The sequence below is a fragment of the Spodoptera frugiperda genome, chromosome 7 (genome assembly GCF_023101765.2).
Source record: "Spodoptera frugiperda isolate SF20-4 chromosome 7, AGI-APGP_CSIRO_Sfru_2.0, whole genome shotgun sequence".
NCBI classification, from domain to species: Eukaryota; Metazoa; Arthropoda; class Insecta; order Lepidoptera; family Noctuidae; genus Spodoptera; species Spodoptera frugiperda.
This window is the reverse complement of record NC_064218.1, coordinates 10,170,588-10,198,058: the sequence shown is the minus strand read 5'-3', so window position 1 is coordinate 10,198,058 and position 27,471 is coordinate 10,170,588. Positions and strand designations below refer to the sequence as shown.

Sequence of the window (27,471 nt, the reverse complement as noted above, 5' to 3'; positions counted from 1 at the left end):
TAACAATCTATAAATATTATGAATTAAAAACTATACAAAGAATGAAAACAAAATAAATTGACTACATCTTTGTGATGAAAATACTGTATAAATCCATAATTAAATCATGGCTTTTATATTTATCACTACTAGGAATTAGCAGAACTTTAGTCATAGTTTTCCGAAATCGTGGAGACTCTAGTGCCGCCGACGTTGGGCGCCGTCAATCGTTGTGGTATACATAGTCGTGCAACGGACATTTCTTGCCAGTTGAGCTGCGTACGCGCATACTACGAGATCATTATAAATCATTAATTAATTTGTAACATATTACAGTTGCCGCGCGTTCGATATATAAGTGCGTGTTGTGTATTAGTGTTTGTGATTTTTTTCTGTTGTTTTTAAAAGGTATGTTATTTTTTTGTTTTTTTTTTATATTAGATTAGTTTTAATTTATTTATATTTGATAGTTTAGTTTTTTATTGCTGACATAAATCATTTTTATTGGGATTTTAAACGAAGTTTAGTATGTAATAATTTGTCGAATTATTTTAAAAGCTTATTTGCCACAAGATTAGATAATTTGATATACTTGGCATTGAATAATACAAATCTAAGAAATAGTGATAAAAATAAATCGTGAGTGTATTGACCTATCGCCAAAAAAACGTAAGAGTCATAAATATTGCTTACACACTGCTCTAGTCACACAGAAAACAAGCTTTAATAAAAAAAACAACAATATTTTCTATATGAGTGGCAAATAGACACATTAGTTATTCAAAATTGAGTAACTTATATTTTTAACTAAAAAATCGCAGTATGCTCATGTATATCAATGGAGAAAAATTCTGCCCGTCTGCGCACGATACATTATTTATTTTCATGATGAAGTTCCTCTGTGACTCGACACTAGTAGAGCTTTTCTCCATTAATGTACGTGAGTAAACTGTGATTTTTTAGTTAATTTAAAATGTCTCACGACAATAAAAACTTATATTTTATTGTTTTTTATTTAATGAAACTTATATAAATATAAATTATACTATTTAAAAAATATATACTAAATAATTATGTGAATACAATATAACTGACTAAAAACTCAAATATTTATAATTTAAAATTATGAAAATAATAGAAAACACGGCATCGAAATTTTTTTCTCATCGAAGCCCAAACAACTGGAATTTTGATTAAATGTCAGATAATTTGTTGAGAAATGTGTCGAAGAACTCAGGAATCAACGACCTTTGATAAAAAGGAAATTTCATAATATTTGTTATTGATAAAAAATACATATTATTGTTACGAGTTTTTCGCTCACCAAATTGTCTAAAAATATATTCTATCAACTCTCCAGATCTAAATAACTAAGAAATTAACTACCTCTAAAATAAAATGTGTTATTGTTACTTTAAAACAATTAATGAATTGCAATATTAAAAAATATATTCATAATTTTATTATAACTTCCGTGAATCATACTAAATAAGTTATTATGTTATCTGTAACGTGACTCACGTAACTGTTTGACGAGGAACTCGACTAGTTTCGAGCCATGATAGAGGCTCATATTCATGAGCAGCATTCCGCGACCCACGACGCGGCGATTATTAATAAAATTAATACATACTTATATTTTGATTTTCTTTAGTGGTCAAGAGACTTTGAAAAATGTACCGTATAAAATTTAAATAATAAAACATATTGATGATGCAGTATTGTTGTAGCAGCTGTGTCTATAGATTGATTTGGTTGGTTGGGGCCGAATAAATGATTTTTCATTCTTTCTTTCTTTGTTTTTTGTCATGGCTAAAAATAAATACATACATATAATTTATATACAACAAATTTTCACTCGAGAAAATTGATTACACATGAAAATTTTCCAAAAATAGTAGCTTATAGTAATAGTATGTCAAGGAGATTAATTCACTTGATTGAAAATAGTATCATGGAGTCTCCTGCTCGTTCTTATTCATAGCAATTTGCACTTTAAATTTAGCCAATGCAATTATATTCAATTAAGAATTGATTGGCTGAAAGACACTGTATCTTTTAATATTTTATTTGACTTTCAAAAGTGCATTTCTATTAGACCAATCTGGTTCAATTTAAATTAATTATTTCACTTTAACTTTGAGTAGATGAAGTCATCTAGAGGTAACAAACAAATTAATTTTCGCATATAAGTTATTAGTTTCTGCCAGCGGCTTCGCTCGCGATTCCTAAGGATAATAAGTGGCATAAATGTTATTCCAGACCATATTCTAAGCGGGTTTACCGGGGCTCCGGCTCAAAAAGCAGGGGTAGAAACGGGGTGGCTATTAGTAAGAGTCTAATACCCCCTTTCGCCTCGACCATGATTTTTCCCCCTTAAAAAGGTCATAATCTATCCCTGTTCATATAAAATTTGATCTCGATCGCTTCAGCCATTTTGACGTGAAGGATTAACAAACAAAAAATCTTTATAATATTAGTAGGTCTAGTTGGGATGTTCATAATATATGTTGAATGTCAAGGAATACATACGTCATGTTATCCAAAATAATTATCTTATCTTTTTGTGCAATCTCCTGTGATCTGCAAGAAAACATCTATCATGATAAGTTGGTGCAATCTTTATATTATGCAATTGTTATACAAGCAATCTTTACACATGATATCATGTATAAGTGGTATGGTGATGAGTCAACGTTACCAAACCGCAGAATCAAAAAATATTAGCTTTTGATTTTGGATTTTCTAGCCTTTGGGCTGGATAAATTCCTGCATTAGGATATTTTTTTGTTATTTTTATTTATTTGAAAAACGTTGCCGCACACTATGATTATCTCGTGTGTCATGTGTACATTTACAAACATACAAGAACACGTACACATCACACTCAGGCCCGAAACAACAACTTGTGGATCATACAAAGAATTGCCACAGTACGGAAATCGAACCCGCTACACGTTGCGCGACAGCCGGTTATCTAGCCACCGCGCTAGCCGTTTACCCAGCCACTGCGCCAATCGTGCAGTCAAAATAATGACTACAAACAAAGTGTGGGTTGTTAAAGATAGCAGGTTATTTTTTTTAATAACTACAAATACAGAAACAATTTGAACTTGTGATCTCTTCGTAAAGATAATGATGCTCTCATAACTTCTTTCTTTATCTAAAGACCCAATTATTAAATGAATGCAATCTTTGTAATGGTCTTATTTTTCTTAAGTACATGCCTATGTAGCAGTGTACAAAATATGTAGAGGTTATGTAGTATAAAGATGAAGTTTTCAGAGCATTCAGTTGAGTTAAGCAAATGGATTTAAATCTTAATAAATAATTATTAAGTCTATTCTTCTTTAGTCGTGTGTAATTTTACGAATAGTTTGTTAAAATAAACGAGAAAAGTCTTAGATGGTTAACACTTATTTTGTACAAATACTCAATTTGTGGTTAGTGGTTTCGCTTTAAAGTTTAAGGTCAATAACCTTTGTAGGACAGTCTGTGCAATCTGTACTCTTAGTATGAATTTGCTATACGTTTAAAGTAATCGAAACGAGAGCGCTTTGATTGGCCGGCTCAAATAAACTAACCAATCAGAGCGCCAAACGCGCTCTCGTTTCGATTATTTTAAATATAAAGCAAACTCATAATAAGGATACACAGTATAACATGTCCTTTTATAGAAACGCATGTGTATGCCACTATCAAAATATATGGTACCTTTAATATTTTTTCTATAAAATACTAAACAAGATACAATATAATATTTCAATCAACTCAATCGAGTACGACTACCAATCACTATAAATGGTGATCGTTAAATTTAATTGAAAATATTACATATGTTGTTTAATTGGGTTCTTGTAAACCGTTTAATTAACAAGATTTGTAACTAGTTATAGTTACAAGATTATTAATAAAATGATTTTGGTTTTCCTTAAAACTATTTGAGAGACAAACAAATTTACATGCGGAAATGTTTATACGTATTTAATTGAAGTTAAGTTAAGAAACTGTATTAGTTGAATGACATAAAGATTCGTTTTCTATTCTCTGGTGGTTTAAGCAGGAATAAATCTTCACTACATAAAATCTACTTTTCAATAGTTATATTATAAGTGTAATAGAGTACCTATATAATTTAATAGAGGATGAAAATTTAGTCAAGGATTTGTTTGTTTGAATGCGTTAATCTCTGAAACTGCTGGTCCGCTCAGGAAATAATTTTTAGTGTTAAATAGTCTATTTATCGAGGAAGGTTATAGGCTATAAAACACCATGCTATGACCAATAGGAGCCAAGCAGAGCGTGAAACCGCGGAAAAGTAGCTAGTTAATATTACATATTTTTATAAACTCTTAAAAGAAATACAAGTCCTAATAAACTGCAACATTAAATGGGTAGGGACCAATATTTATGTGCACTTTGTAGGTACATGCTAGACATGCCATACATTAGCAACAGTTAGTAACATGATGTTATATTACCCAGCATTAACTAAGCCATAAATTTATTTAACGACGTTCAACTATTTTGTTACGACATATAAAACCTCATAATATTTGTTTTTAAACTGACTGTAGCATTGGCGTTAGTTTAAAGCTTACAAGTTTGTCTAGTTAAGCAAAGCAAATTATTACTAAGTTTGAAGTTTTAAAAATGTTTACTTTGTTCAAAAAGTTTTCTTTTTATTAATTTGACTTTGAAGAGTATGAAATCGAAGTACCTATATAATAGTCAGTTATATAGTGTGGGGCAACGTTTTAAAAAAAGGTCTGATCGAACTCTTCTCCTTTATACACAGGCTTTTTTCGAATATTTCTCAGTAACAGCACAGAGTCTGGAAATATGCCCGTTATATGGCAATAGGCTCACCACTTATTACATGGGGCTTATAACACAAATGGTGATAAGTGGGTGTACATTGTATAGCGACATTACGTTCCACAATATGCACTTCTGCCTACCCCTTCGGGGATAAAAGGCGAGACAATATAAAAAAGAATCTGCTTATAGTAACTAATAACACATTATGACACTATTTATGTTCTCCGAATTCTGACACAAAAACATATAATTTTTATTTGAATAGTTATTTCAAACGTAAACCGACGGATGTTACCTACTCATCGATGTCAACACTATTATGAGTGTGAGGTTCAAGGTTACGTTAATATATTCGAATACTCATACAAACCAAATATTTCACTAAATATTTGTTTTTCTAAGTTTGAGACTTGTCCTGTTAAAATATTTTTCATGGTGACCCTAGTTTTTTATTTTTACTCAAAATACAATTTTTATTTTAATGATTGACATAATAAATTGAGTAAAAGCAACGATTTACTCACGTACATAAATTGAGAAAAGCTCTACTAGTTTCGAGTCACACAGGGACTCTATTGCTAGTGTAGGCTGCGAGACGTCGCCGTCGCCGCGTCAGCGCACGCTGCTCATGATGAAGAGTCCCTCTATGACTCGTAACTAGTAGAGTTCTTCTCAATTTACCGTTGTTTTTAGTTAATACAGTAAAGTTATCTTTTAAGATTAGTGAAGTCCGTTACAAGAAATGATAAAATAGTACCTACCAAACTGTAATTTAAATTAATTACCAAACTTTATCTAAAGAAGTAGGTAATTTATTTTAAAATCACGATCATCAGTCGGCTTTATTAACTCACAATATACATATCGATGGTTAAAAGGAAATAGGGTATAAGCGACATTTTGGTCAAAAATGAGTTTATTATGCTATCCTACGTAAAATTTTCCGCTCTTTCGAATGCGCTTACTCTCATGGCTCTACGATGACATTTTTGGCGTTTATACCCTAGCAAAAAAAAAACATTTTCCTAGTATTCTTTCGACGACCGACGAGTTTAAACGGCTCTCCTGAACATTTCATTTTTTGTCGCTTATACCCTATTTCTTTTTAACCGTCGATATGTACTTCTTACATTTACATAGCTATATGTACCAAGGTGAGGATTCTGTACAATAATAGCGAATGATCACAATTGCATCACTGCAGCAAATAGTCAATTGAATTGGTTCGCACTTCATACATAGCGACCGTATGTCCGAGTATGTGGGTGCGTAGCGACGTAACTGATATTCTTGCAATATGCAACACAACTGCTAGGGATTTGATTTCATATGGGTTGATTGTTTAGTTATTTTTGGATTTAGCTGTTTTTAAGAGTATATTTAGATATTGTTGATCAATATTCAATATTTTTAATGCATTGTGTGAGGTTCCCGGCGGCCCAATTACTCTCCAATCCCGATTCCCTAACAATATTTAAATTCCTAGCCCCCAAAAGGCGGGCAAAGCACTTATAATGCCTCTGGTGTTTCGAGCACCCATGGACGGAGGCGATTGCTTACCATCAGGTGATCCGTTATACCTTTAGTTTAGTTTCTCGATAAACAATGTCAATACATTATATGCAAATCACATTACCTACTTACACTGTTCACATGGAAATTCGTGCAACACTATTAGCAACATAGTTTCCCAAATTATTTGTTTTAGCAAACTATAAATCACTGTGTAATAAAATTTTATTGACGGCAACGTCCTCCTTGCATTCGCAAGTCGATAGGTACAAAATAAATGGTTACCTACCTACTATGTAATATTTTGAGAACATTATGTCATAAAACAAAATACATAGTAAACAATTACAGGTATATATAAATTGAATATCTATATATTAATACGTGATGCAAAAACTTTGGACCGCTATTTACGAAAATTGCGCGGACGTAGGAGCATAAAATTTGGTACACTTATAGTTTATGTGTAGGTGAAGTGCAGAACACTAATATTTTTCAAAAATAATGCTTATAAAGTACATTAAATCAATAAATAAAACATTACACACACATGCATAGTATCTGATCGTATTTGACAAAACGTCAAAATCGATAGACATTGCGATGATATTGAAGTCTCATATGAATAGAGTTTTATAAAAGAGTTTGTTTGAGTTTGAGTTAAATAAAAATTATCCTTGAACGTATGTTAAGTGGTATTGCAAATTAAATCGTATATGGTTGAATTTCAACCACTAGGCGACCACTAGTTTACTTAAAAAAACGTCGTCATCCTTGAAGGGGTAGGCAGACATGCACACGGTATGATTTTCCCTCCTCAAAAACAAAGCTTTTATTAATGAGTTTACAAAAAACTGTCTTTACAGACATACATAACTTCACGCCTATCTCCCATGGAGGTAGGCAGACACTATGGAACGCCAGTTGCTACGACTGTAAACTGTCTTTATTCAAAGTCATTAACCTTCACAGTTACTTCATTAACTTTCATTCAAAGTCACGGTCAAGATAAGAATAATTAGTGTACATAGGAACATTCGTTACATTTTAAATACCTACCTATCTTAGTATTCAAAACAAACCTGACAAAAAAAGAATCGCATTTTAATTCAGTGTTATGTTATGACTATCACATTTCCTATGTAACACCTATTTGTCACAACTAATGTTGTGAGTGCCATGTAATAGGGGGAGCCACACACTGACCACAAATCCAAACTCATTGTTACAAAATTCCGAAAACTAAAAAAAGTAAGCGATAATTTTGCCCGACCTGGAACACGAGACAGCCACCTATTTGTCGACAATCAATCATTCAACCGTTTGACTAATAAGACCGCAGTATTTATAGAAAGTCGTTTAAAATGAATTAATTCACATTGAGTCTCTGTACTGTGATGCGTCACTAGTAACGGTATCTATAAGTGGACATTACCTTACCTAATAAGATGCGGAATCTGACGCATCCTGTATATGCTCAACATGCTGTGCAACTTCGACACAGTATGTCAATAGGTGACTATTTTAGGACGCGGTATGTGCTCTGGACATAAAACTTAGGTATAGCTACTAGCTATCATTTGCTGTGAAGATTTTTAACTCTTTTTCAAATGGTGTAAGGTTGAAAATCTATTTTAAAGTTTGTGGTAATATTTTGATAAGTAATAGTGACTGTCTTGTGTCTCGTATCGGACAAGTTTTTGTTTCTACGTGGCTGAGTCAACAGTATCCTAGGAGTTTTAATATAAAATATGAGATATTTTCCGTATTATTAACGAAGCTTCTGTTAGCGACTTCGCACACGTTGTCATGGGATAAAGAGTATCATATCACTTAAGTCAGCTCATACCCTATCTGTATATCAAATTTTATCAAAATCCGTTCAGTAGTTTCAGCGTGATTGATGAACAAACATCCAAACAAACTTTCACATTTATAATCTTAGTGTGATTCAGAATCTATGAGTACAACTTAGTGCTATAAAAAAATAAACAGGAACTCTTTCAAATTATCCGTACTATTAGGTGGACGTAGTAAACCTGACGTATTTACCTCCAACCCACCTTCATAACATAGCATACCTAATCCAATACAAATCGTGACTAATAAACCAACAAATACGATGTAATATTTGTACGTTGCAATTGAAATTCCATGAAAATTATTGTTGAATATTTAGTAATGGTTTGGTCACTCGTGCCAAGATATGCCGTTTGGTAGTATGTGTGTGATGGAAACAAAACTATGGAATATTTTTGACTTAGGTATGGGTAGAAGGGTAGATCGTTATTTGATTATGAGTGGCTGGACAATCGGCTGCCGCGCAACGTGTAGCGGTTTGCTTCACGCACAGAGCAACTCTGTGATCCACAAATTGTTGTTTCGGGTCTGAACGTCGTGTATGTGAAATGTTATGTTTGTAAATGCATCCACGACACAAGAGAAAATTCTAGTGTGTCATAATATTTCACTGCTGACCCTTTTGCCTCCACGTAAGAGGGTTTGCCATAATTTCACACTCGCGGGCGATTTAAAAATCAAAACCGAATTTGAAGTTGCGTCCGGTGTGTAACAATGGGTATATTATTCGTCCTACATACTGTTTATCATTGGCTAAATGTAATACAATTTTACCCTCTACGAGTGTACTCGTGTGTTGCGGTTAGGATATCCGTTATTTCACCAAATTCTCACATTAAATATATTTAGACCGTTTAATATTATCTGTCATTCCATTCACATAAAGCTAATCTGACCGCAAGCGTGAAAACAACCTAAATTCTCAAACAAACAATCATCATGTGTAGGTGTTAGGTTGTAAAATAAAGGGCAAAAATAATAATTTGATTTTGAATAAAAAAAACACGGTTTACTCTCGTACATTAATGAAAAAAACGTTGATGAGAAAACCCTACCAGTTTAAGAGTTACCGTGTTTTTTTTAGTTAATATACATATAGTATGTCTCAAATTTTATTTCGGAAAAGTCTAAAAACCTGCACTTATAATTTCTAATTATAAGTCTGATTTGTGATTTCAGACTTATAATTAGAAATTATAAGTCTGAAATCACAAATCTCGCATTGATCAAGCATGGTGACTAATTCTCAAACCTTCTCCGCGTGAGAAGATACCTTTATACCTTTGGTCAGCAATGACCACATAATATATAGACTGTTGATGAAAGAATGCAATTAGTAATAAAAATTTAACAAATAGAATTTTACAAACAAATTATAAAAAAAATCTTTAATTTTGTTCCAGATATTAGGCAAACATGGAACCACTGCAGGTTGAAATTGTCCACTTTTACCCCAGAGAGAATGCAAAACCACATAATACTACAAAGTAAGTAAAATTACACATTGAAATAACGTAGTTAGAACTAAGAATAGTGTAGAACCTGGAATAGTGCCTAAACTACCTGCGGTCTTTACTGGTCTTGCATGAGATTATAGTCATGGATTAGGTTATTTATAATACTTAACTACCGTAGTTTTTTAGTTCCATAAAGGTAGCCTAATACACGAGCACACGAGTCTCATACAAATATTTACAATTATAGGAGTTATTGCAATATGTAGTCTACCTCGTTAGCCTAGTGGTTGCAAGTGCGACTGCCGGGCAAGGGGTCTCGGGTTTGATACCTGTGGGCGGCGGGCAAAATATTGGTGGCTATTTTCGGTTTTTCGGAGTCCAGGTACATATGTTCTAAATCTCTGAATAGTCTCCAATCCAGTCCATCATCAGGAGAGCCTACCAACGGCCTGAGACGAGTAGCGGGGTCTTCCAAATGGACCTGATGATGACAATAACAGTGCTATCTTTGTCGAAGAATACAAGGCCTAATAAAAACCCAATTACAAAATTCTCTCACTGTAGTCTATTATTGTGTTCTTGCTTAGATACGAGGTGGTGAATGAAGAGAACCCGACGGTCACCATCGTGCGACGTGGCCAGCCGTTCAGTGGAGTGGTGCGGTTCACCAGACCTTACGATGAAGCCAACGATATCATACAGCTGGTGTTTTCTATTGGTAAGTCTTACCAAGTATCTTTAGCTTATAATAGGTACTAATTTAGATCTCTTTTCTACATTTGATGGTTTGACATTAGGCCGCTATACCGCCTGATGGTAAGTGATGATGCATGATCGTTTTGATGAAAGGACTCACAGGTAGGTGTCTAGGTTTTGGGGAGAAGAGACTAGAGAGCGAGGGTGCATGGGATCGGAGCTGCGGACTACTTATATAGTAGGTTTACCGTGGCTCCAGCTCGCAGAAGTATGAACGAAGTGGTTCATCATAGTCAATAAAAGTCTGACACTCTCTCTCGCCTCACGCAAGGCAGGAATATATATTGAATAATATTCCCCCTTAAAAAAAAAGGGAGCGTGGGAATAGATAATTAACTCACAAAATATACCCGGTTATTAGGTACCATTAGTACCTATAATCTTATCGGCTCTGTGTTCTCTACAAAATATCAAAAATTCGACAAAGATTAATAAAAGGATTGCAATTTTATGGAATTATCTAATGTTAATCACTTGTCTCCAGGCGACCAGCCATCGATGGACACTGTGGGAAGGATGTTCGTGCGCCGTGATGCTGTACCGGACATACACGCATGGACAGCCACTCTCCTAGACGTGCAGGATGGAAACACCGTCTCTTTCAAGGTAAGAGCCGTATTGAGAGACTAACTGCCGTACTCAGAGTTATTTAATTATTACTTAAGCCAGTTCTTGCAATTGTTTTCAGAACAAAATTGTTACTGAGGAATAGTTTAATTGTAATTATTGAATGTCTCTGGGTACGGCAGTAAGATAAGTCTTGGTTAAATAATGATTTGAGTACGAAACTGATGCATGCTATGTTGCATGTGGATGTGTTTCACTTCAATCAAACATATTAATTGGTACACATGGTAGCACTGGTAGAAGCGGACTTGGCTAAGCTATGTTTTTTTTTATATGGAAAGATGCTATGGATGGCTTCCCTATTATTTATCGATATGTCACAGCCAAAGTAATAAATCTTGATATTATATATACTGTCTAGCAATTATGTATAACGTCTACTCAATTTAGATAAAGTGATAAATGACACAAAATTAATCACATTAACTAGCAATTTTATATACTATCTTCGAAGACTTGGATAATGTAATAAAACGGGCAGCATGCAAACAAACATGCACCATGCAGCAGGCAGGGTTTCTGTGATGGCTCCGGCGCAGCGGGCCTTCGGCGGGCCCACGCGTGCTAATCGTCGCAGACGGCTTTCGCTCACCACCGCAGCTTTTTTTTTTTTTTTTTTTTTTTTACATTTAATGGGTCGACGTTTGACCGCTATCTCACCTGATGGTAAGTGATGATGCGGCCTACGGTGGAGCACGTCTGCCCATAAGCAACCTATTCACTCGGGCCTTGAAGACACCCAGGTTATACCCATCAGGAAACACAGACTCCGGCAAGGAGTTCCACTCCCTAGCAGTTCGCACAAGGAAGCTTGAAGCGAAGCGCTTCGTGCGAGTTGGTGGGATATCTACCATGAAGCGGTGACGCCTCGCCGATTGTCTTGTGGTTCGATGATGAAAAGGACTAGGGGAATCAAGTTGTGCAATTCCCCCGCACACTCTCCGAAATGTATCCGGTAAAAAACGGAAAGGCTTGCGACCTTGCGCCTGTGTTCAAGGCTTTGAAGCCGGGCCTCCACAAGCGCATCATCGTTGATGAGCTTCTTGGCACGCCTTTCAATGTGTTCGAGCGCATCTAGCTGGCATTTAGCCGAGCCGTCCCAAAGGTGAGAACAGTACTCCATACATGACCGAACCTGCGCTTGGTACAGGCTCAGCAGTTGTTTCGGTGTGAAGTACCGTCTCACCTTCGAGAGGATATCCAACTTCCTACCAGCCAGATGCGCCTTCGACTCTATATAAGAGCCGAAGTTTAGCGTTGGCGATAGAGTTACGCCAAGAAGCTCTAGATGATCCGATATTGGAACGGATACATTTCGGAAAGTAGGAGCCAGCGGAAATTGACTCCGTTTGGCAGAGAATAGACACGCCTGGGTTTTGGTAGCGTTGAACTTGACCAAGTTGGCGTCACCCCAATCGGAGACCGCCTTCAAGGACGAGTTCAACCGTTCGACCATGGATTCTCTTAGAGACTGGATCTGTGTTCCGCTAGTCCGCGCATCGGACACATACCTTTCAACAACTGTGCTGTCATCTGCATACCCAAAGATACCGGGCTTAAGCAGGTCGTTGATGTGCAGCAAAAAGAGCGTTGCTGAAAGTACTGACCCCTGAGGGACTCCGGCGTTGATACCAAATTGGTCAGACGAGCAGCCATCGATGACTACTCGAATTGACCGATCCCTCAGGAAGTCTGCAATCCATCTGCACAGATCAGCGGGAAGTCCATATGCAGGAAGCTTGCCGATAAGGCTGTCGTGCCAAACCCTGTCAAAGGCCTTCGATATCTCGAGAGAGACCGCTATTGCCTCCCCGTGCTTCTCGATGGCCTCGCTCCAAATGTGGGTGGCATACGCAAGAAGGTCCCCAGTGGATCGGTTGCGGCGAAACCCATACTGCTGATCGCTGAGGAGGTCGTTACCTTCAAGGTATGCCAGGAGCCTGTTGTTGAGTACACGTTCCATACTCTTACAGAGTATGGACGTGACCGAGATTGGTCGGTAATTGTTAGGGTCGGCACGACTACCTTTTTTGGGCACAGGCTGCACGTTGGCCAGCTTCTACGCAACCGATACTTGACCCGTACGTGTCAGGATTGGAGACAACTCAGGCGCACAGGTTTTTAAAACCACGGCTGGGATTCCGTCGGGGCCACTGGCCTTGTTCACGTCGAGATTACGCAACGTCTTATACACCTCCTTCTGTCGGATGCGAATTTTCGACATTTTCGTCTCGCATACGTTATTTAGAGAAGGAGGTATAGCGCCACCAGTATCAAGACGTGAAGATTCCGCAAATAGAGAAGCAAACAGGTTTGCCTTCTCTACCGCGGTGTGTGCCAGCGTCCCGTTAGGCCCCAGGAGAGGTGGGAGTGAAGGGCGGCAGAAGTTCGATTCAACCGCCTTGGCCAGGGACCAGAATGCTTTACTACCCGCTGGGTAAGAAGCCAGTTTGTTCCCTATTCGGCCAATGTGGTTGAACCGGGCCATCCGTAATGCCTTTTTGCATGACTTGGCAGCCCTGTTATAGGCTCTCTTCCTCTGAAGAGTGTCGTCAGCCTTACGACGCCTGGCATCCGCCCATGCCAAGTATGCCGCATGCTTTCGCGCTTCAGCACGTCTGCAGTCGGCATCGAACCATGGACGAGTCCCACCGAAAGATGTCGCGTCAGAGAATGGAATGTAGTATTCCATGCCCTGACGCAACACCCCTGTTATGGCATCCGCACAAGCTGACGGGTCTTCAGTAGAGAAGCAGACAGGCCGCCAAGGATAGGATGCAAAAAAGGATCGCATCCCATCCCAATCTGCTGACTTGTACCGCCACATCCGCCGAGATCCTCTGGGACAAGGATCCGGTGGGGAGTACGTGGATACGGATTTCACCAGACAGTGGTCAGAGCTACCCAAGGGTGAAGATACTGACACCGAGTAGCTGTCTGGATCAGTTGTCAGCAGAAGGTCTAGGCAGTTGGCAGTGTGCGAGTCGACATCGGGCACCCTTGTGGCCTCCTGGACCAGCTGGGTCAGGCCAAGCGTTAGCGCAAGCTTACGCATTTCCCACTCCCAGCATGGTCAGTGCACTGGTATGGGAACAGCCACTCCTGGTGATGAGCGTTAAAGTCCCCCAGTAACACCAACTGGGCCGAAGGGTACCTCTGCCGAGCCGCATCTGCCGTCTCCACAAGGTGTTGAGCTAATCTGGTCGTCTCCAAATCTCCGCTGTGCGACCGGTAGACACAGGCATAGAGGATTTTCTCTATGCCTGTGTCCACCAGTATCCACAAGGTTGAAAAACTGGGGTCCTCAAAGTTTCGGAGACGCCGGTAACAGACGCCGTCTTGGACGTATAGGCATACGCCTGCACGGGGAACGAAGTTGTGCTCCAGAGAAAAGCCTGGGTAGTTCAGGTATGATACGTCCGACGGACATCTGATCTGGGTCTCCGAGAGAAACAAGAGCGTTGGGTTCTCGGTCTCCAGATGGTGATGGACCGCAATGAGATTTGAGTGCAAGCCTCGGATGTTGGAGAGGTGCACTTTGAGGGAGAGGGAGTGCAGCCGCTGTTGAACCCTTTTCTTAGCTCTCGTTTTCATAGTCGTAAATAAGTTGCTGAGAGGATGGCAGTGAAATGTTCCTCCTCACAGGCGACCCCAGACGCGCACTGCAGTTAGCCACATCAATGGGAGGCCAGCCTGGAGACTGCGGGGACGCCCGAGCCCCCACGTAAATCCATCGGGCCCTCTCTTCCGGTCGCCAACCGGCACGATGGCGTATACGTGGGATTTTTCGCTAGATGGCGGGGCAGCCTTTCACGTGTGGCTAGCACGCTAATTGGGCCCCCAACTATCTGCGGTCGGCCAGCGGTGCACCGTGCCTCGGATCCCGCTACCCTCCGCGACTGGCCACCCGATGCAGCCACACCAGCGCGCGCCAGATCGGTCTACCCATAGTGGAACAAACATTTCGACCCATCCTCTCGTACGGCGTCACCGAGCATCGTGGCGGAACACGGCTAGGCCGCTTGGCGACACGGTTTTGCTCGGTGGGTGGTTATAATGCCGTCGGCCGAAACCTACCACCTGAGTGTCACCTGTTTAGCACCACCCAGAGGCCACGTGTAGGGGTTCAGTTTTTTAAGGGTGCTCTCCTACGGACGAGGGTGACTCAGCCTCCATCAGCTTCGGCTTGTTGGCCGGCTTCGCCGGCCAGCCTCAGCCACGGTGGCTCGCTAGCAGCCTCCTGCTCCTCAGCCCGCGGGCCGCCTCGTTCCTACGCGCCTACGCGATTTTAAATTACACTCTAGGGGTAGGATAAACAAGACTACGTGGAGTCGGTTTTGTAGCAATTCGGTTTTGTCACTAACTTTTGTTGCATAGCATATTAAATTTTTAACCAACATTATTATTTAATTGTTGCAGAAACTATAGCAAATTAGTTTGATCGGAATTATGTATAGGGCACTACAAGTTCTCTACCACCATTTCCTACATAAGTTATTAGGCCTACTAACGTTATGCGAATCAAATTTATGCCAAAACAAATTAGTCTTTGATCTTAAAGATTAATTTTTATTCTTACAAGTTATTCTTACAAGTAAAAGTCTTGTGACATTTTGAGTTACACATGTATTATTACTTTGACTAACTTGGACTTGACTCCCTATTATGAATAATATCCAGATAAAGTGATTAATTTATTACATTGTCTAGTGAATTTGGCATTTTTATACGATTATTCATAATAACCAGTCATTATGAATAATTGCTATTTAATCACTCTGACTGTAACAGATACATCGCATTCTCGAGCTGCGCATTTTCCTCGCATAGCAACATAGCTTACTTAGTATATTTTCTATTCCAACTACATTTAGATTTTTAGCTAGATAGTGAGACAAAAGCGTCTCAAGAATGGTCTATGACTACATGCTTTCTTTATATTTATATTTTGAAGTCAAACTTCAGGGAAATTGCAGTTTCGAATAAAAAGAGTTTTTACATATATTTTTAGCGATAGGTACACGAGTTCTTAGTTGGTAATTACTACGTATCAACAACTTGTTTAAAACACATACATAATATGGGTACATTAGTACATATGTATATAAAACTAGAAATTTGTCTAGTCTAGCTGCATAATTTAAACACAATTATACAATTTATTGGCCATTACAGAACAAGTTTTAGTAAATTTACTATGCTAATTCATCACGTACGAAATTGCATTTGCTGTAAAAAATATATAATTGCGTCTAGGAAAAAGGATTCCATACCAATTATACTTTGTATATGGACATTTATTTTGTATATAAATAGGTACATGTTTATTTATTACTTACATACCTCGTTGGTTGAATGGTCGCAAGTGCAGCTGCTGGGCAAGGGGTTACGGATTCGATCGGCCAAAATGTTACTGGACTTTTTTCTGTATTTAGATTTTTTTTTCAGTATAATTGTGCACGGAGTGTGTAATTGTGCCCAGTATTTGAAAATAGGCTCAACCCCTATTACATAGGACTTCTAATACAAATTGTGAAAATAGGGTGTACTTTCTACAGTGGTATTACGTGCCTTAATGTGCAACTCTGCCTACCGCTTCGGGGATAATAGGCGTGTCAATACGATTTTTTTATTACGTAAATGGAATGTTGAGTTTCATTATTTATTAAATAAGACATTACACAGCAGACAGCTTAATTTGACAGTGGCGCCATCATACGCCAAAAAAATCTAATAAAACGAGACCAAATTGGTAATGATCAACGTATTAGTGAAGTACTTAGGCTTTACAAAGGCAAGACCGCATCCTAATTTGTATAAATTACAACTTTAAGTACATGTAATAGAATACAATTCGATTTTGAACAATAGATGATCAGAAACCCACTGAGTTTGTTAAGTAGCGATATTTACATCTAAAGAGGTTGTTTAAGTATTTTTGGAGGCGATTTGGTACATACATACATAGGTACTTTGTTTTATATTTCGTTTTAAATTTATTCTTATTGTCTGTCACATCAAGGTTACTTGGAATGTCGATTTAATTAATATATTTTTAATTAATATAAATTATACAAGTAGCTGTCTGTGTTATTTAATTACATTTTTGGTATAAGCCGGTAAACTACCAGACGTATCGTCTGATGGTAAGCAATCGCCGCCGCCCATGGACACCAGAAACACAAGAGGCGTTACAAGTGCGTTGCCGCCCTTTTGGGGGTTAGGAATTTAAGGGTTGTTGGGAAATCGGGGAATAGGCAGATTGGGAAGAGGCGTAATAAAGCATGGCTGACACACACTTAATTTTTTTATTAAAATGTAGCAATTGGTAGTCCATACAACCATTAGCTCTATACAGAGTCAGAATAGACAGTTCTGGAGATAACAGAGGGCTTAGTGCGAGTTTGTTTTACGTTTAACGAGAACGCAAACTCGTATTAAGTGTACAGATTAGAATAGTTGATCTGACCGATAGATGTTTCTTAAACATTATTATTAGAACTTATGAAGGGATATTTACCATGTTTATTTACTTCGACAAGTTTCCGATATTTCGGCACTGTTGCAAGCGCCATGATCACGGATTAACTGAGTTAGAATAGTATTAGTGACCATGTCAGTTCAAAAACTGTTTCTTAAACATGTCTTATTCCAGTCGATAGAGAAAAAAATCTAACGATATACATAACTCATTTTGGACCAAATGTTCCTTACGTTATTTCATATTACGGTATAGATGTTTCAATTGCCTAAGTTCCAAATTACATTAACATCTAAAAGGCACACAGATGGATTTAGAACGATAAGTGCCACTACTTAATAGTTAAGTATTATCTCTGTAATACGCAAAACTGTTGACAGAAGCTAGTTACGCAATATTACGCAATATTATGGTATACAATACATATCTTCTAAGTAAATTAATGACGCCCATTAAATTTCAAGTTTTACAACTTATTCGAATATTTTAATGCAATAATCATAATTTATCGCAATGTTATTAATTATTGTTGAAGTATTATGAATAATAACAACTTATAATATTGTTATAAGAAACATCGCAATAAATAGGTATGCAGTGTTAGTTTCGGAAAGATATTTTCCATCAATTTTGTTAATCGTAAATTAAAAGACGATATAGGTACGATGTGTTGTGTTATTTTAACAATTGGCTTTAAAAAAATGGAACCGCCTTCAAAAGTCCAAGTGCGAACGTCCTAAGTCTGCAAAATACTATGCTGAAAACAGCAGCAAAATCCGTTTAGGCAAATGAGAGATAATCGCACACAAACATACTTTCTAATAGAGGTCAAACTGAGAATCTCTTTTTTTAGAAGTCGGTTAAAAATGTAAAATGATACGTCTGCAAACACAAGCACCATACCAGTCTTAGTATCCAGTACAACTATTACAAGTAAACTTAAAACGAGTCGTTATTCATAAATTAATTGTTTTACCCTTGTATATCTCTTTTATTAATAACTCGGTATATTATTAATAATTTTATCGTTTGATTGTAATCATTTAATAACACATTAGTAGACACTGCACCCAGTGAATCAGTAATTAGCAGCTTCAGTATTTAATAAAGGACATTTTAATAGTACCTAACCATGTTGTGTAATGATGGTAGAGTACAATTAATTTGTTAACAACCCTACTCTAACCGTGGGTGTCCTCAATGAATACGAATATACATACCTGTACGGTGATTACCTTACACCTAGTTTGTTAATGTTAAAATGTTATGAGTACGATCCAGTTAGGGAGTTTAAGTAAAACAATGTTTACTGTAACACGGATTTATTGGCACAAAAATAATTATAGGCGAATGGAACGCTGTGCACCGCATCGTGAGTGCAAGCGTCAGCATTATTACTAAACAATACAAAATGTACGGGTTTGCTCGTACAATACCTATTTTTCAGAAACTGGATAACAGCGTAATAAACCTGAACTACGATTACCAACCCATGTGTTATGAAGCATGGAAATTACGACAAATCGACTTATGTAAAGCAGACTACTTAATCCAGTGCTAAGCAGTGGATCTGTCACGGCACGGGCTGTTTTTAATGATGACTTTTAAAATAATGTTTTTCGCTAGGTGTTTAAAATAATGTTTTTCGCTAGGTGTTTAAAATAATGTTTTTCGCTAGGTGTTTAAAATAATGTTTTTCGCCAGGTGTTTAAAATAATGGTTTTCGCTAGGTGTTTAAAATAATGTTTTCGCCAGGTCCTTAAAATAATGTTTTTCGCTAGGTGTTTAAAATAATGTTTTTCGCTAGGTGTTTAAAATAATGTTTTTCGCTAGGTGTTTAAAATAATGTTATTTGTTAGGTATCAGCTCCGGTCACCGCGCCAGTGGGTGCCTGGGTGCTCCGTGTGGTCACATGGCAGAGGGATGGCGGGGAACGCACTGTCTACGACTTCGATCAGGACATCTACATCCTCTTCAACCCATGGATTCCTGGTAAGAAGGTTTTAAGAGAGATACGATTTTTTTCTTCTGTGTCGTGTATTCGTTCACAAACATACAAGTTCACATACACATGACACTCAGACCCAAAACAACAATTTGTGGATTACACATAGAATTGCTCCGTACGGAAATCGAACCCTATACTTTACGCGGCAGCCGGTTGCCCAGCCACCGTGCAGTCTAAGTTGCATTGTATCATCATGAGTATCCAACATTTCTAATTGCATAGACTTTGACTCTACTAACCTTATGTACTTTAACTTATGTCTCCTCTCGTGGAGCAGGTGACCACGGGCGATGCTAATCGTTTACCACCTGGTCATCGATCAGTCAAACAGGATCTCTTCAATTGGTCCACTAACCGACAAAAGAAGACTCTAACAAAATTGCTGAATCTTACTTTTCTTCTAGATGACCAAACCTACATGGAAGAAAAAACTCTACTTCAGGAGTACGCGCTGAATGATGTGGGCAAAGTATGGGTTGGTCCCGTGAAGACAACTAGAGGGAAACCATGGCTGTTTGGGCAGTTCGATGCCGTCGTGCTGCCTGCCTGCATGTTTATGCTGGATAGAGCTGATTTGCCTTTCAAGCAGTAAGTAGGATTTTTTTTTACATCGTGCAAAATTATATTAAACTAATGTTATGTAGGAGAAGGGGTGAGCAGAGGCGTATGGTATGGTAACTCGAGTCTAGTTGTTGTAGAGGTAGTCAAACTTTGAAAAATGAAACTTTATGTAAGTTACTGCAATATCAAAATAGAAGCATGTCGAGTGAAGTGACGTGTGATAATCGTCTTCTTTTGGTCACTTTCCCTTAGTATGTGTTCGGCGCTCTGATTGGTTGGTTTATTCGTGCCGGCCAATCAAAGCGCCAAACGCGTTCCCGTTTCGATAAAACATAAAGCTAACTTGTAGCTATGTTTTATCTAAGGGTACTGAGCTCACAAGACATTTATTTGAATCAGATAAACTTTATTAAACATCAGCTCACTCATTAGTTACTAGGAAATATTTATAATTACACCTACAAATAGAATTTCGTGGAAATGGGCTGATTTATTGAATTGGCAAGTTTTCAATTGTGTCCGAGATTAATTGTCTAGGATAAATTACGTTTATCTACATACATTGATGCTGTTTTGGTAGTTAAGATTGAGGAAAAGTTAATATTTCGGTAAATATTAACTTTTTCCTAGCAAGCTATCAGCGAGAGCTGCGGACTTCATAGTAGAACTTCTTACCGGGACTCAGCTGGAAAAGCAGAAATAGAAACAGGATGGTTTTTAGTCAGTAAGAGTCTGACACGCCCTCTCGCCTCACACAAGGCGGGAGACTTCATTACTCGATTTCTCCTTCAAAAACAAGCATCCAGCGAATGTATTTCATGGTCACGCAAAATATCAATGTTTTCCGATTGCCAAAAGTTTGTACACAATTTGGAATCAATTAAATAGCACATTTTATTAGTGGAATCTTGGCTAGTTCTGCGGTTTTATCTGTACTTCGACGAATAACAAAAGATGAAGTAATACATACATACATTAATAATTTTCTTAAAACACAATCTGTATTTCTGAAGGCTATTGTGATAGCATCAGTAAACGTGATTGGTTCGCCGCTGACATACGCAGTATGCATATGGAAACGCATGCAGCATGATGTCAATTTAAATACGTTACAAAATAAAATATTTGTAAGGGATCCTCTTGCATTAGATACTTGTTTTCTCAATGATTTTTCCTATTGTTTTTGTTTAAAAATTAATAAGAAATATAATCTATAAATATCTATATCTATACTAATATATTATAAAGTTGAAGAGGTTGTTTGAACACCTTAATCTCAGGAGCTACCTTACCTACCTTATCGAGGAAGGCTGTAGGCTATAAAATTTTACGCTAAGACCCATAGAAGACGAGCAAAGCGGGTGAAACCACGCGGAAATATCTAGTCATTTTGATAAAAATACTCAAAAGTAATTCACAATACACGTCTTTAGTTCGCAATTTCAATATAATTGTTGATAAAGAATGACGATTTTGTAAGTAAAATGTTACTCAGATTTTGTAATAAGACCGGACTATCTACATGTTTTTGTAACTTACATATATGTTTCACAGAAATTAAAAAAAACTTAACAAACAAACCTTATGTAAAATTACCTAACAATCCATAAATATACTTTTCCCTATATTCAGATATTCATAGGAAAATAAAAGTAACAAAGCAACGTCACGCCTTTTATCCCCTAGTGGGTAGGCAAGGGTGCACCTCTGCACATTACCGGCAGTAATGCCGCTATACAATGTACCTACATCCAGTTTTCTCCATTTGTGTTATAAGTCACATGTAATAGTGAGGCTAGTAAGTAACAGTAACATTCCACCAGGAAAAGTGAGGCAAAAAATTTAACGATTTGTTCTCAAAATCTAATGTTTTCTTTTTCTTTCCAGCCGTGGTGATCCAGTAAAGGTGACTCGTGCCATCTCCCGTATCGTGAACTCCAACGATGATGGTGGTGTACTAGTGGGTCGTTGGGACGGGATGTACGACGATGGAACAGCTCCGTCCGAGTGGACCGGCTCCGTGGACATCCTGGCCCAATTCTTGGAGACACAGGAACCTGTGTCTTACGGACAGTGCTGGGTCTTCGCTGGTGTTGTCACTACTGGTGAGTACCCTTCTTACTGAAAGAAAATTAGAAAACGATACACCTTTTATCCCCGAAGGGATAGGACAGAGGTGCACATTACGGCACTCAATGTCGCACATACCACATACTGGGCACAATTCTAGACTCCGTGCTACTACTGAGGATTTTTCGAAAAACTAAAAAAAAGCCCAGTAAAAAAATTAACTATTTGAAAAGTAGGACTTGAGTTAGCGCTTTGTTCAAAACGCATTTGTTATTCCTGTGGAGTTGCGGGTGCCATGGACGGATGCTGATTATTTCACGTATCTCATGCAAAAATGGGTGCATTCAGAAATAAAAATGTAGATAGCCTGCCAAGTAGAAAGAAGAGAGAAAGAATCAGCCCTACACAAAATCATTCACAAGACATTAAGCATCTGTATAGATAATTCTTGCATGAATGATCCTATGCACTGAGAAAATAATGATACAGTTGAAACTTAAGTTCAGTAACCAAAAACAGATAAATTAATAAGTGTACCTATAGCTTCAGATAAGAAGGTTATCTGACTTACATTAACTTAATAAATGGTATAAAAAATAACAAACTGTTCCTTGAATTGACTCTCTATCTTAATATTAATCTGGGGGCACGGCAGTGCCCCTGCCAAATTCATGAATTTCTTGAGGACTTTACCTTAATTACGCTTTCGAAAGATACACTTCACTTATAGTAAGTCGTTGTAGTTAGGTTATCTGGTAACTGCTTAAGAACAACCTAGCTTTATGATGAATAAATGACGATTTGACAAACTCAGATTAGGTATAATTTTTGATCTCCCCTTGCAGAAGGTGTAAGATCACCTACACCGGGATATCAAAGACCGCTTGCTCCATTTACCCATTACAATACAGGATTTACGACATCTTAATCAACGGTCATGGTATAAGTGCCTAATTTTGCATTATCTTCTATTCCAGTGTGCCGTGCCCTCGGTATCCCATCTCGAGTAGTCTCCAACTTGGTATCAGCTCACGACGCCAACAGCACCCTGACCGTGGACAAATACTTCTCGGAGACTATGGAGGAGCTGGGCTACGATCCTAGCAACGCTGAACCAGAACAGACCGATTCCATCTGGAACTACCACGTTTGGAACGATGTTTGGATGTCCAGACCTGATCTGCCTGCTGGTAAGTAAAACATATTACCTGTCTATAAACTATGTTTAAGTATTTCTCAAAAAGGTAGCTATAACCTATGCAAATGTAGACCTGAACACAGTTCAGGACATATAGATAGCTAAATCGCTTGAAACAGATAAGAACTTTTTTTAAGGGTGGAAAATCATCCAATGACTTTCACCCAAGGCGGGAGACGCTTTGGGTGAAACCGAAAATAACTTAAGGCTCTCTGCCTCACGGGATCTTAAAAATGAAATGTTGATGACACTAATTTACCAACTCTCACCAGGTTATGGAGGCTGGCAAGCCATTGATGCTACTCCTCAGGAGACTTCCCGAGGAATGTACCAGTGCGGTCCAGCTCCTCTAGAAGCCATCAAGCAAGGAGCCATAGGAATGAACTACGATGTGGAGTTCATGCTGGCGTCAGTCAACGCTGACCTGATGAAGTGGAGGATCGATCCTAACTTGGAAACTGGTTTCGCTATGGTCGGCAGCAATACTTACCAGTGAGTCCTCTTGTTAGTCACTACATAGTATAAAACAAAGTCACTTTTTCTGTCCCTATGTCCCTGTATTCTTTTAAACTACACAACGGATTTTGATTCAATTTTTTTAATGAGTGTTATTCATGAGGAAGGTTTATATGTATAATACATGCATAATATATCACCATTGCATCTAGTATCGGGTGGCTAGTATCTTGATTTGAATGAAATTTCACTATAACAATGTAACATTATTGTAAAAGACGGCGCGACTTACATACAAATTCTTATTCTTCTGTTCAGCATTGGCCGCATGATCCTCACGAAGAAACCGTACGTGTTTGACCCCAACGGTGATGAGGACCGGGAGGATATCATCGACCAGTACAAGTTCAGGGAGGGCACAGCCTCTGAGCGACTTGCTCTCATGAACGGAGTTCGGTTCTCTGAGAGAGCTAAGAGGTAAGATTTAAAATCCGTAAACAGATATCTGTATTTCGCATAATAGGGATAATCACAGCAAAATGTTTAAACGTAAAGATAATTATATAAATGGTTTTGTTTCTAATTTATAATATTTTATTCACAGATATTACTCGGTAGCTAGCAGTATGCAAAATGACATCAATTTCAAACTGTGTGACGTGGACACAGTGCCTATTGGACAAGATTTCAAGGTCATCGTTGATATTGAGAATACATCTAGTGAGGTAAGAATATAAACACCCCATTCTGTTTCTATCAATCACTAATAATGATCTACCATTGGACTATGGGTCTCCTTTTAATAAAAGGCAACATTTTGCAATATGGCTTAAAAATAGTGACTGCCTTGTTAGTCGAGTGGTCGCAAGTGCGACTGCCGGACAAGGGGTCCCGGGTTCGATTCCCGGGTCGGACAAAGAATTACTGGGCTTTTTTCGGATTTTCGAAAATTTCTCGGTAGTAACACGGAGTTTGTAACTGTGCCCAGTAGTATATGGCAATAGATTCACCCCCAATAGCATGGGACTTATAACACAAATAGTGAAAAGTGGGTGTACATTGTATAACGGCATTGCGTGCCGTAAGGTTACCTCTTCGGCGATATAAGGTGTGACGTTGTATGTGTGTGGTGATATTTTATCATTGTGAGCAATATACAAAGATTGTTCTTCACTTTCTAGGGCCGCAACATAAAGGCATCTCTGACAGCGAACAGCGTGTACTACAACGGAGTGAGAGCTGGTGTCATCAAGAAGGCTGAAGGACACATGTTTATCAATGGTGGCAAAAGTAAGTGGATCACAATTTCTCTTCATTTAATTTCAATATTAACTGCCCCACGATAGGAGGTTTTGCCGTAATCTCAGTACTTGACAAACGGTGTGAAGATTGCAGATTAAAAACTTCGGTATCCTTAATACGAGTTTGCTTTACGTTGAACGAAAACGAAACGAGAGTGCGTTCGGCGCTCTGATTGGTTTGTTTATTCGCGCCAGCCAATCAGAGCGCCATACCCGCTCTCGTTTCCTCCAGGTTTATCAGAGAGCGTTACTGTCCAGTATTTGTCTTTGTAGTCCTTTAGTCGGCTCTTATGACAGCCATGCATGGAAAGAGTAAGGATAGTCACTAATGTCAGACAGTTTGGAAGGTCTTTAGTATTGTTTTGTCAGCTGTTCTAATATTTATCGTTAGTTATAATATATTTAACTGTTCTAATATTTATGTGACATTTTTGCATAGGGGACCAGATCGTGCTCTCGGTGAAATCGGACGACTATCTGCCAAAGTTAGTGGAATATGAAAACATGAAGATCTCTGCAATGGCTATCGTGATGGAGACCAAGCAATCCTGGGCGGAGGAGGACGACTTCCAGATCATCAAGCCTAATATTAACATCAAGGTAAGTTGGACAACAACACCACTATCTACTATTAAGAAGAAAAAAGATGATGTATTTTTTCGGTAGTTCTAAATTACTGACAGGGAATCTAAATACCTGTTTCAAGGGATTCTACTGCTCCGCCTGGCTCGAACTATATTAAATTGCCCTCCATAGGAATCAGGCTATCTATTGGTGAAGTGAAAATAACTGTAGAAATTTTCACGTTACTGCGTTCATACAAATAAATAGATAAACACGAAAGAAAACAACCGCCCATGGACACTTGAAACACCAGAGACATTACAAGTTCGTTGCCGGCCTTTTGGGAGTTAGGAATTTAAGGATTGTTTGGGAATCGGGAAGGTTGGGAAGGGGGATAATTGAGCCTCCGGTAAACTCACTCCCACGACGAATTACGTCGGTTTTCTGTGAGGCCGTGATATCACTCCGGTCGAGCCGGCCCATTCATGCCGAAGCATGGCTCTCCCAACCTTCTTTCTTTTATAATACCTGAAGACTTACAATTTATAATTTTACCTTCCAGTTCAACGAAGACTTGATCTGGAACCAGCCAGCGACAGCGATCCTCTCGTTCACGAATCCCCTCGACCGTGGCCTGACTGGGTGTGAGTTCAGACTGTCCTCTTCAGGCATCGAAGGCCGCACCCTGAAGCTGCAGGCTTCTGATGCTGCACCCAAGGAACCAATCAGCGTGGAGATACCTATACTGCCTAAAGTAAGTTGTTATTGATTGAAGATTAAGCTAAAAAAATTCTACAGTTAGGTTATTCTGTAAATGTGAATTTGAACTTTCGAAGTGAAGTCGGTCGCATTCTCGCTCGTTAGTGGTCGAGATTATTCTCACAATAATGACATGCGAACCCAAAGAGATTCCGTGCGGGAATTGAGCCCAGCCTCCGCACCAACCGTGCAGTCCAATTGAAAGTTACAGAATAGGCTAACAGCACGAACCTACTATTTATTTAATTTCCGGACTTCAGACACTCTTTAGATAAATATACTACGATTATTTTAGCTTCACCATTCCATTGATAACAAATTCTTTTTCTTTACACAGAAACCTGGCAGCATCAACTTCGTGGCGACTTTCAAGTCAGCAGAACTGAAGGACATCAACGGAGCAGCAACGGTAGAAGTATACGAAGCATAGAGCACCTTATTCTTTAGTCACTAAGGCTTAATTTACGTTACAACCATTATTTTTGTACTTTATTCTAGATTTTTACGAGTATACTTTAGTCATGTTTATTTAAGAATTTTATATTTTTTTTAATCTTCAAAAATACGTAAATTAAAAAAAATTGAAGTATTTTATTTTTTGTTAATTTTTAAAATAGTTTTATGTGAGTCGTATGTGCCAATGTATATTTTTTTATTATTGTAAGGAAAAATATATTACTATGAAGGCAGCGCCAAGGATCAGTACATTAACCGCCGTACTCAGAGTCATTTAATGATTACTTAAACTATTCCTTAGTAACGATTTTGTATCGAAAACAATTGCTAAGGACTGGGTTAAGTAACCATTAAATGACTCTGAGTGTGGCAGTTAGCTTGTAAGATTAGTTTGAAAGCCATATCTAAAAATATATTTTTTTATATTCGACATAATGTGCCATAGTATGGCTGGCATTTTTTAATTCTCTAGTTTTATTTTTTTATAATAATTTGTAATTTACGAAAATAAATCGATCTTATTTTATATCCGGGACATAGTCCCGTAAAATTAAGTTAAAATTTATATTTTGTTACACAAAAAGTAATAAAAGTTTTATAAGTAA

At 38.0% G+C, this 27,471-nt stretch overlaps 1 protein-coding gene across 1 annotated transcript; it reads left to right on the top strand.

Annotated features, from left to right (window-relative positions):
• The first annotated feature begins 224 nt into the window (after window positions 1-224).
• Window positions 225-27,471, top strand: LOC118266292 (hemocyte protein-glutamine gamma-glutamyltransferase-like). Its single transcript, XM_035579693.2, has 15 exons — window positions 225-387; window positions 9,576-9,659; window positions 10,217-10,347; window positions 10,870-10,991; window positions 19,353-19,485; window positions 19,906-20,089; window positions 21,950-22,167; window positions 23,110-23,322; window positions 23,603-23,822; window positions 24,105-24,263; window positions 24,391-24,511; window positions 24,968-25,076; window positions 25,527-25,687; window positions 26,214-26,405; window positions 26,748-27,471. The coding sequence occupies exons 2-15, from the start codon at window positions 9,589-9,591 to the stop codon at window positions 26,838-26,840; spliced, it is 2,127 nt and encodes a 708-aa protein (XP_035435586.2). The 5' UTR covers window positions 225-387; window positions 9,576-9,588; the 3' UTR covers window positions 26,841-27,471.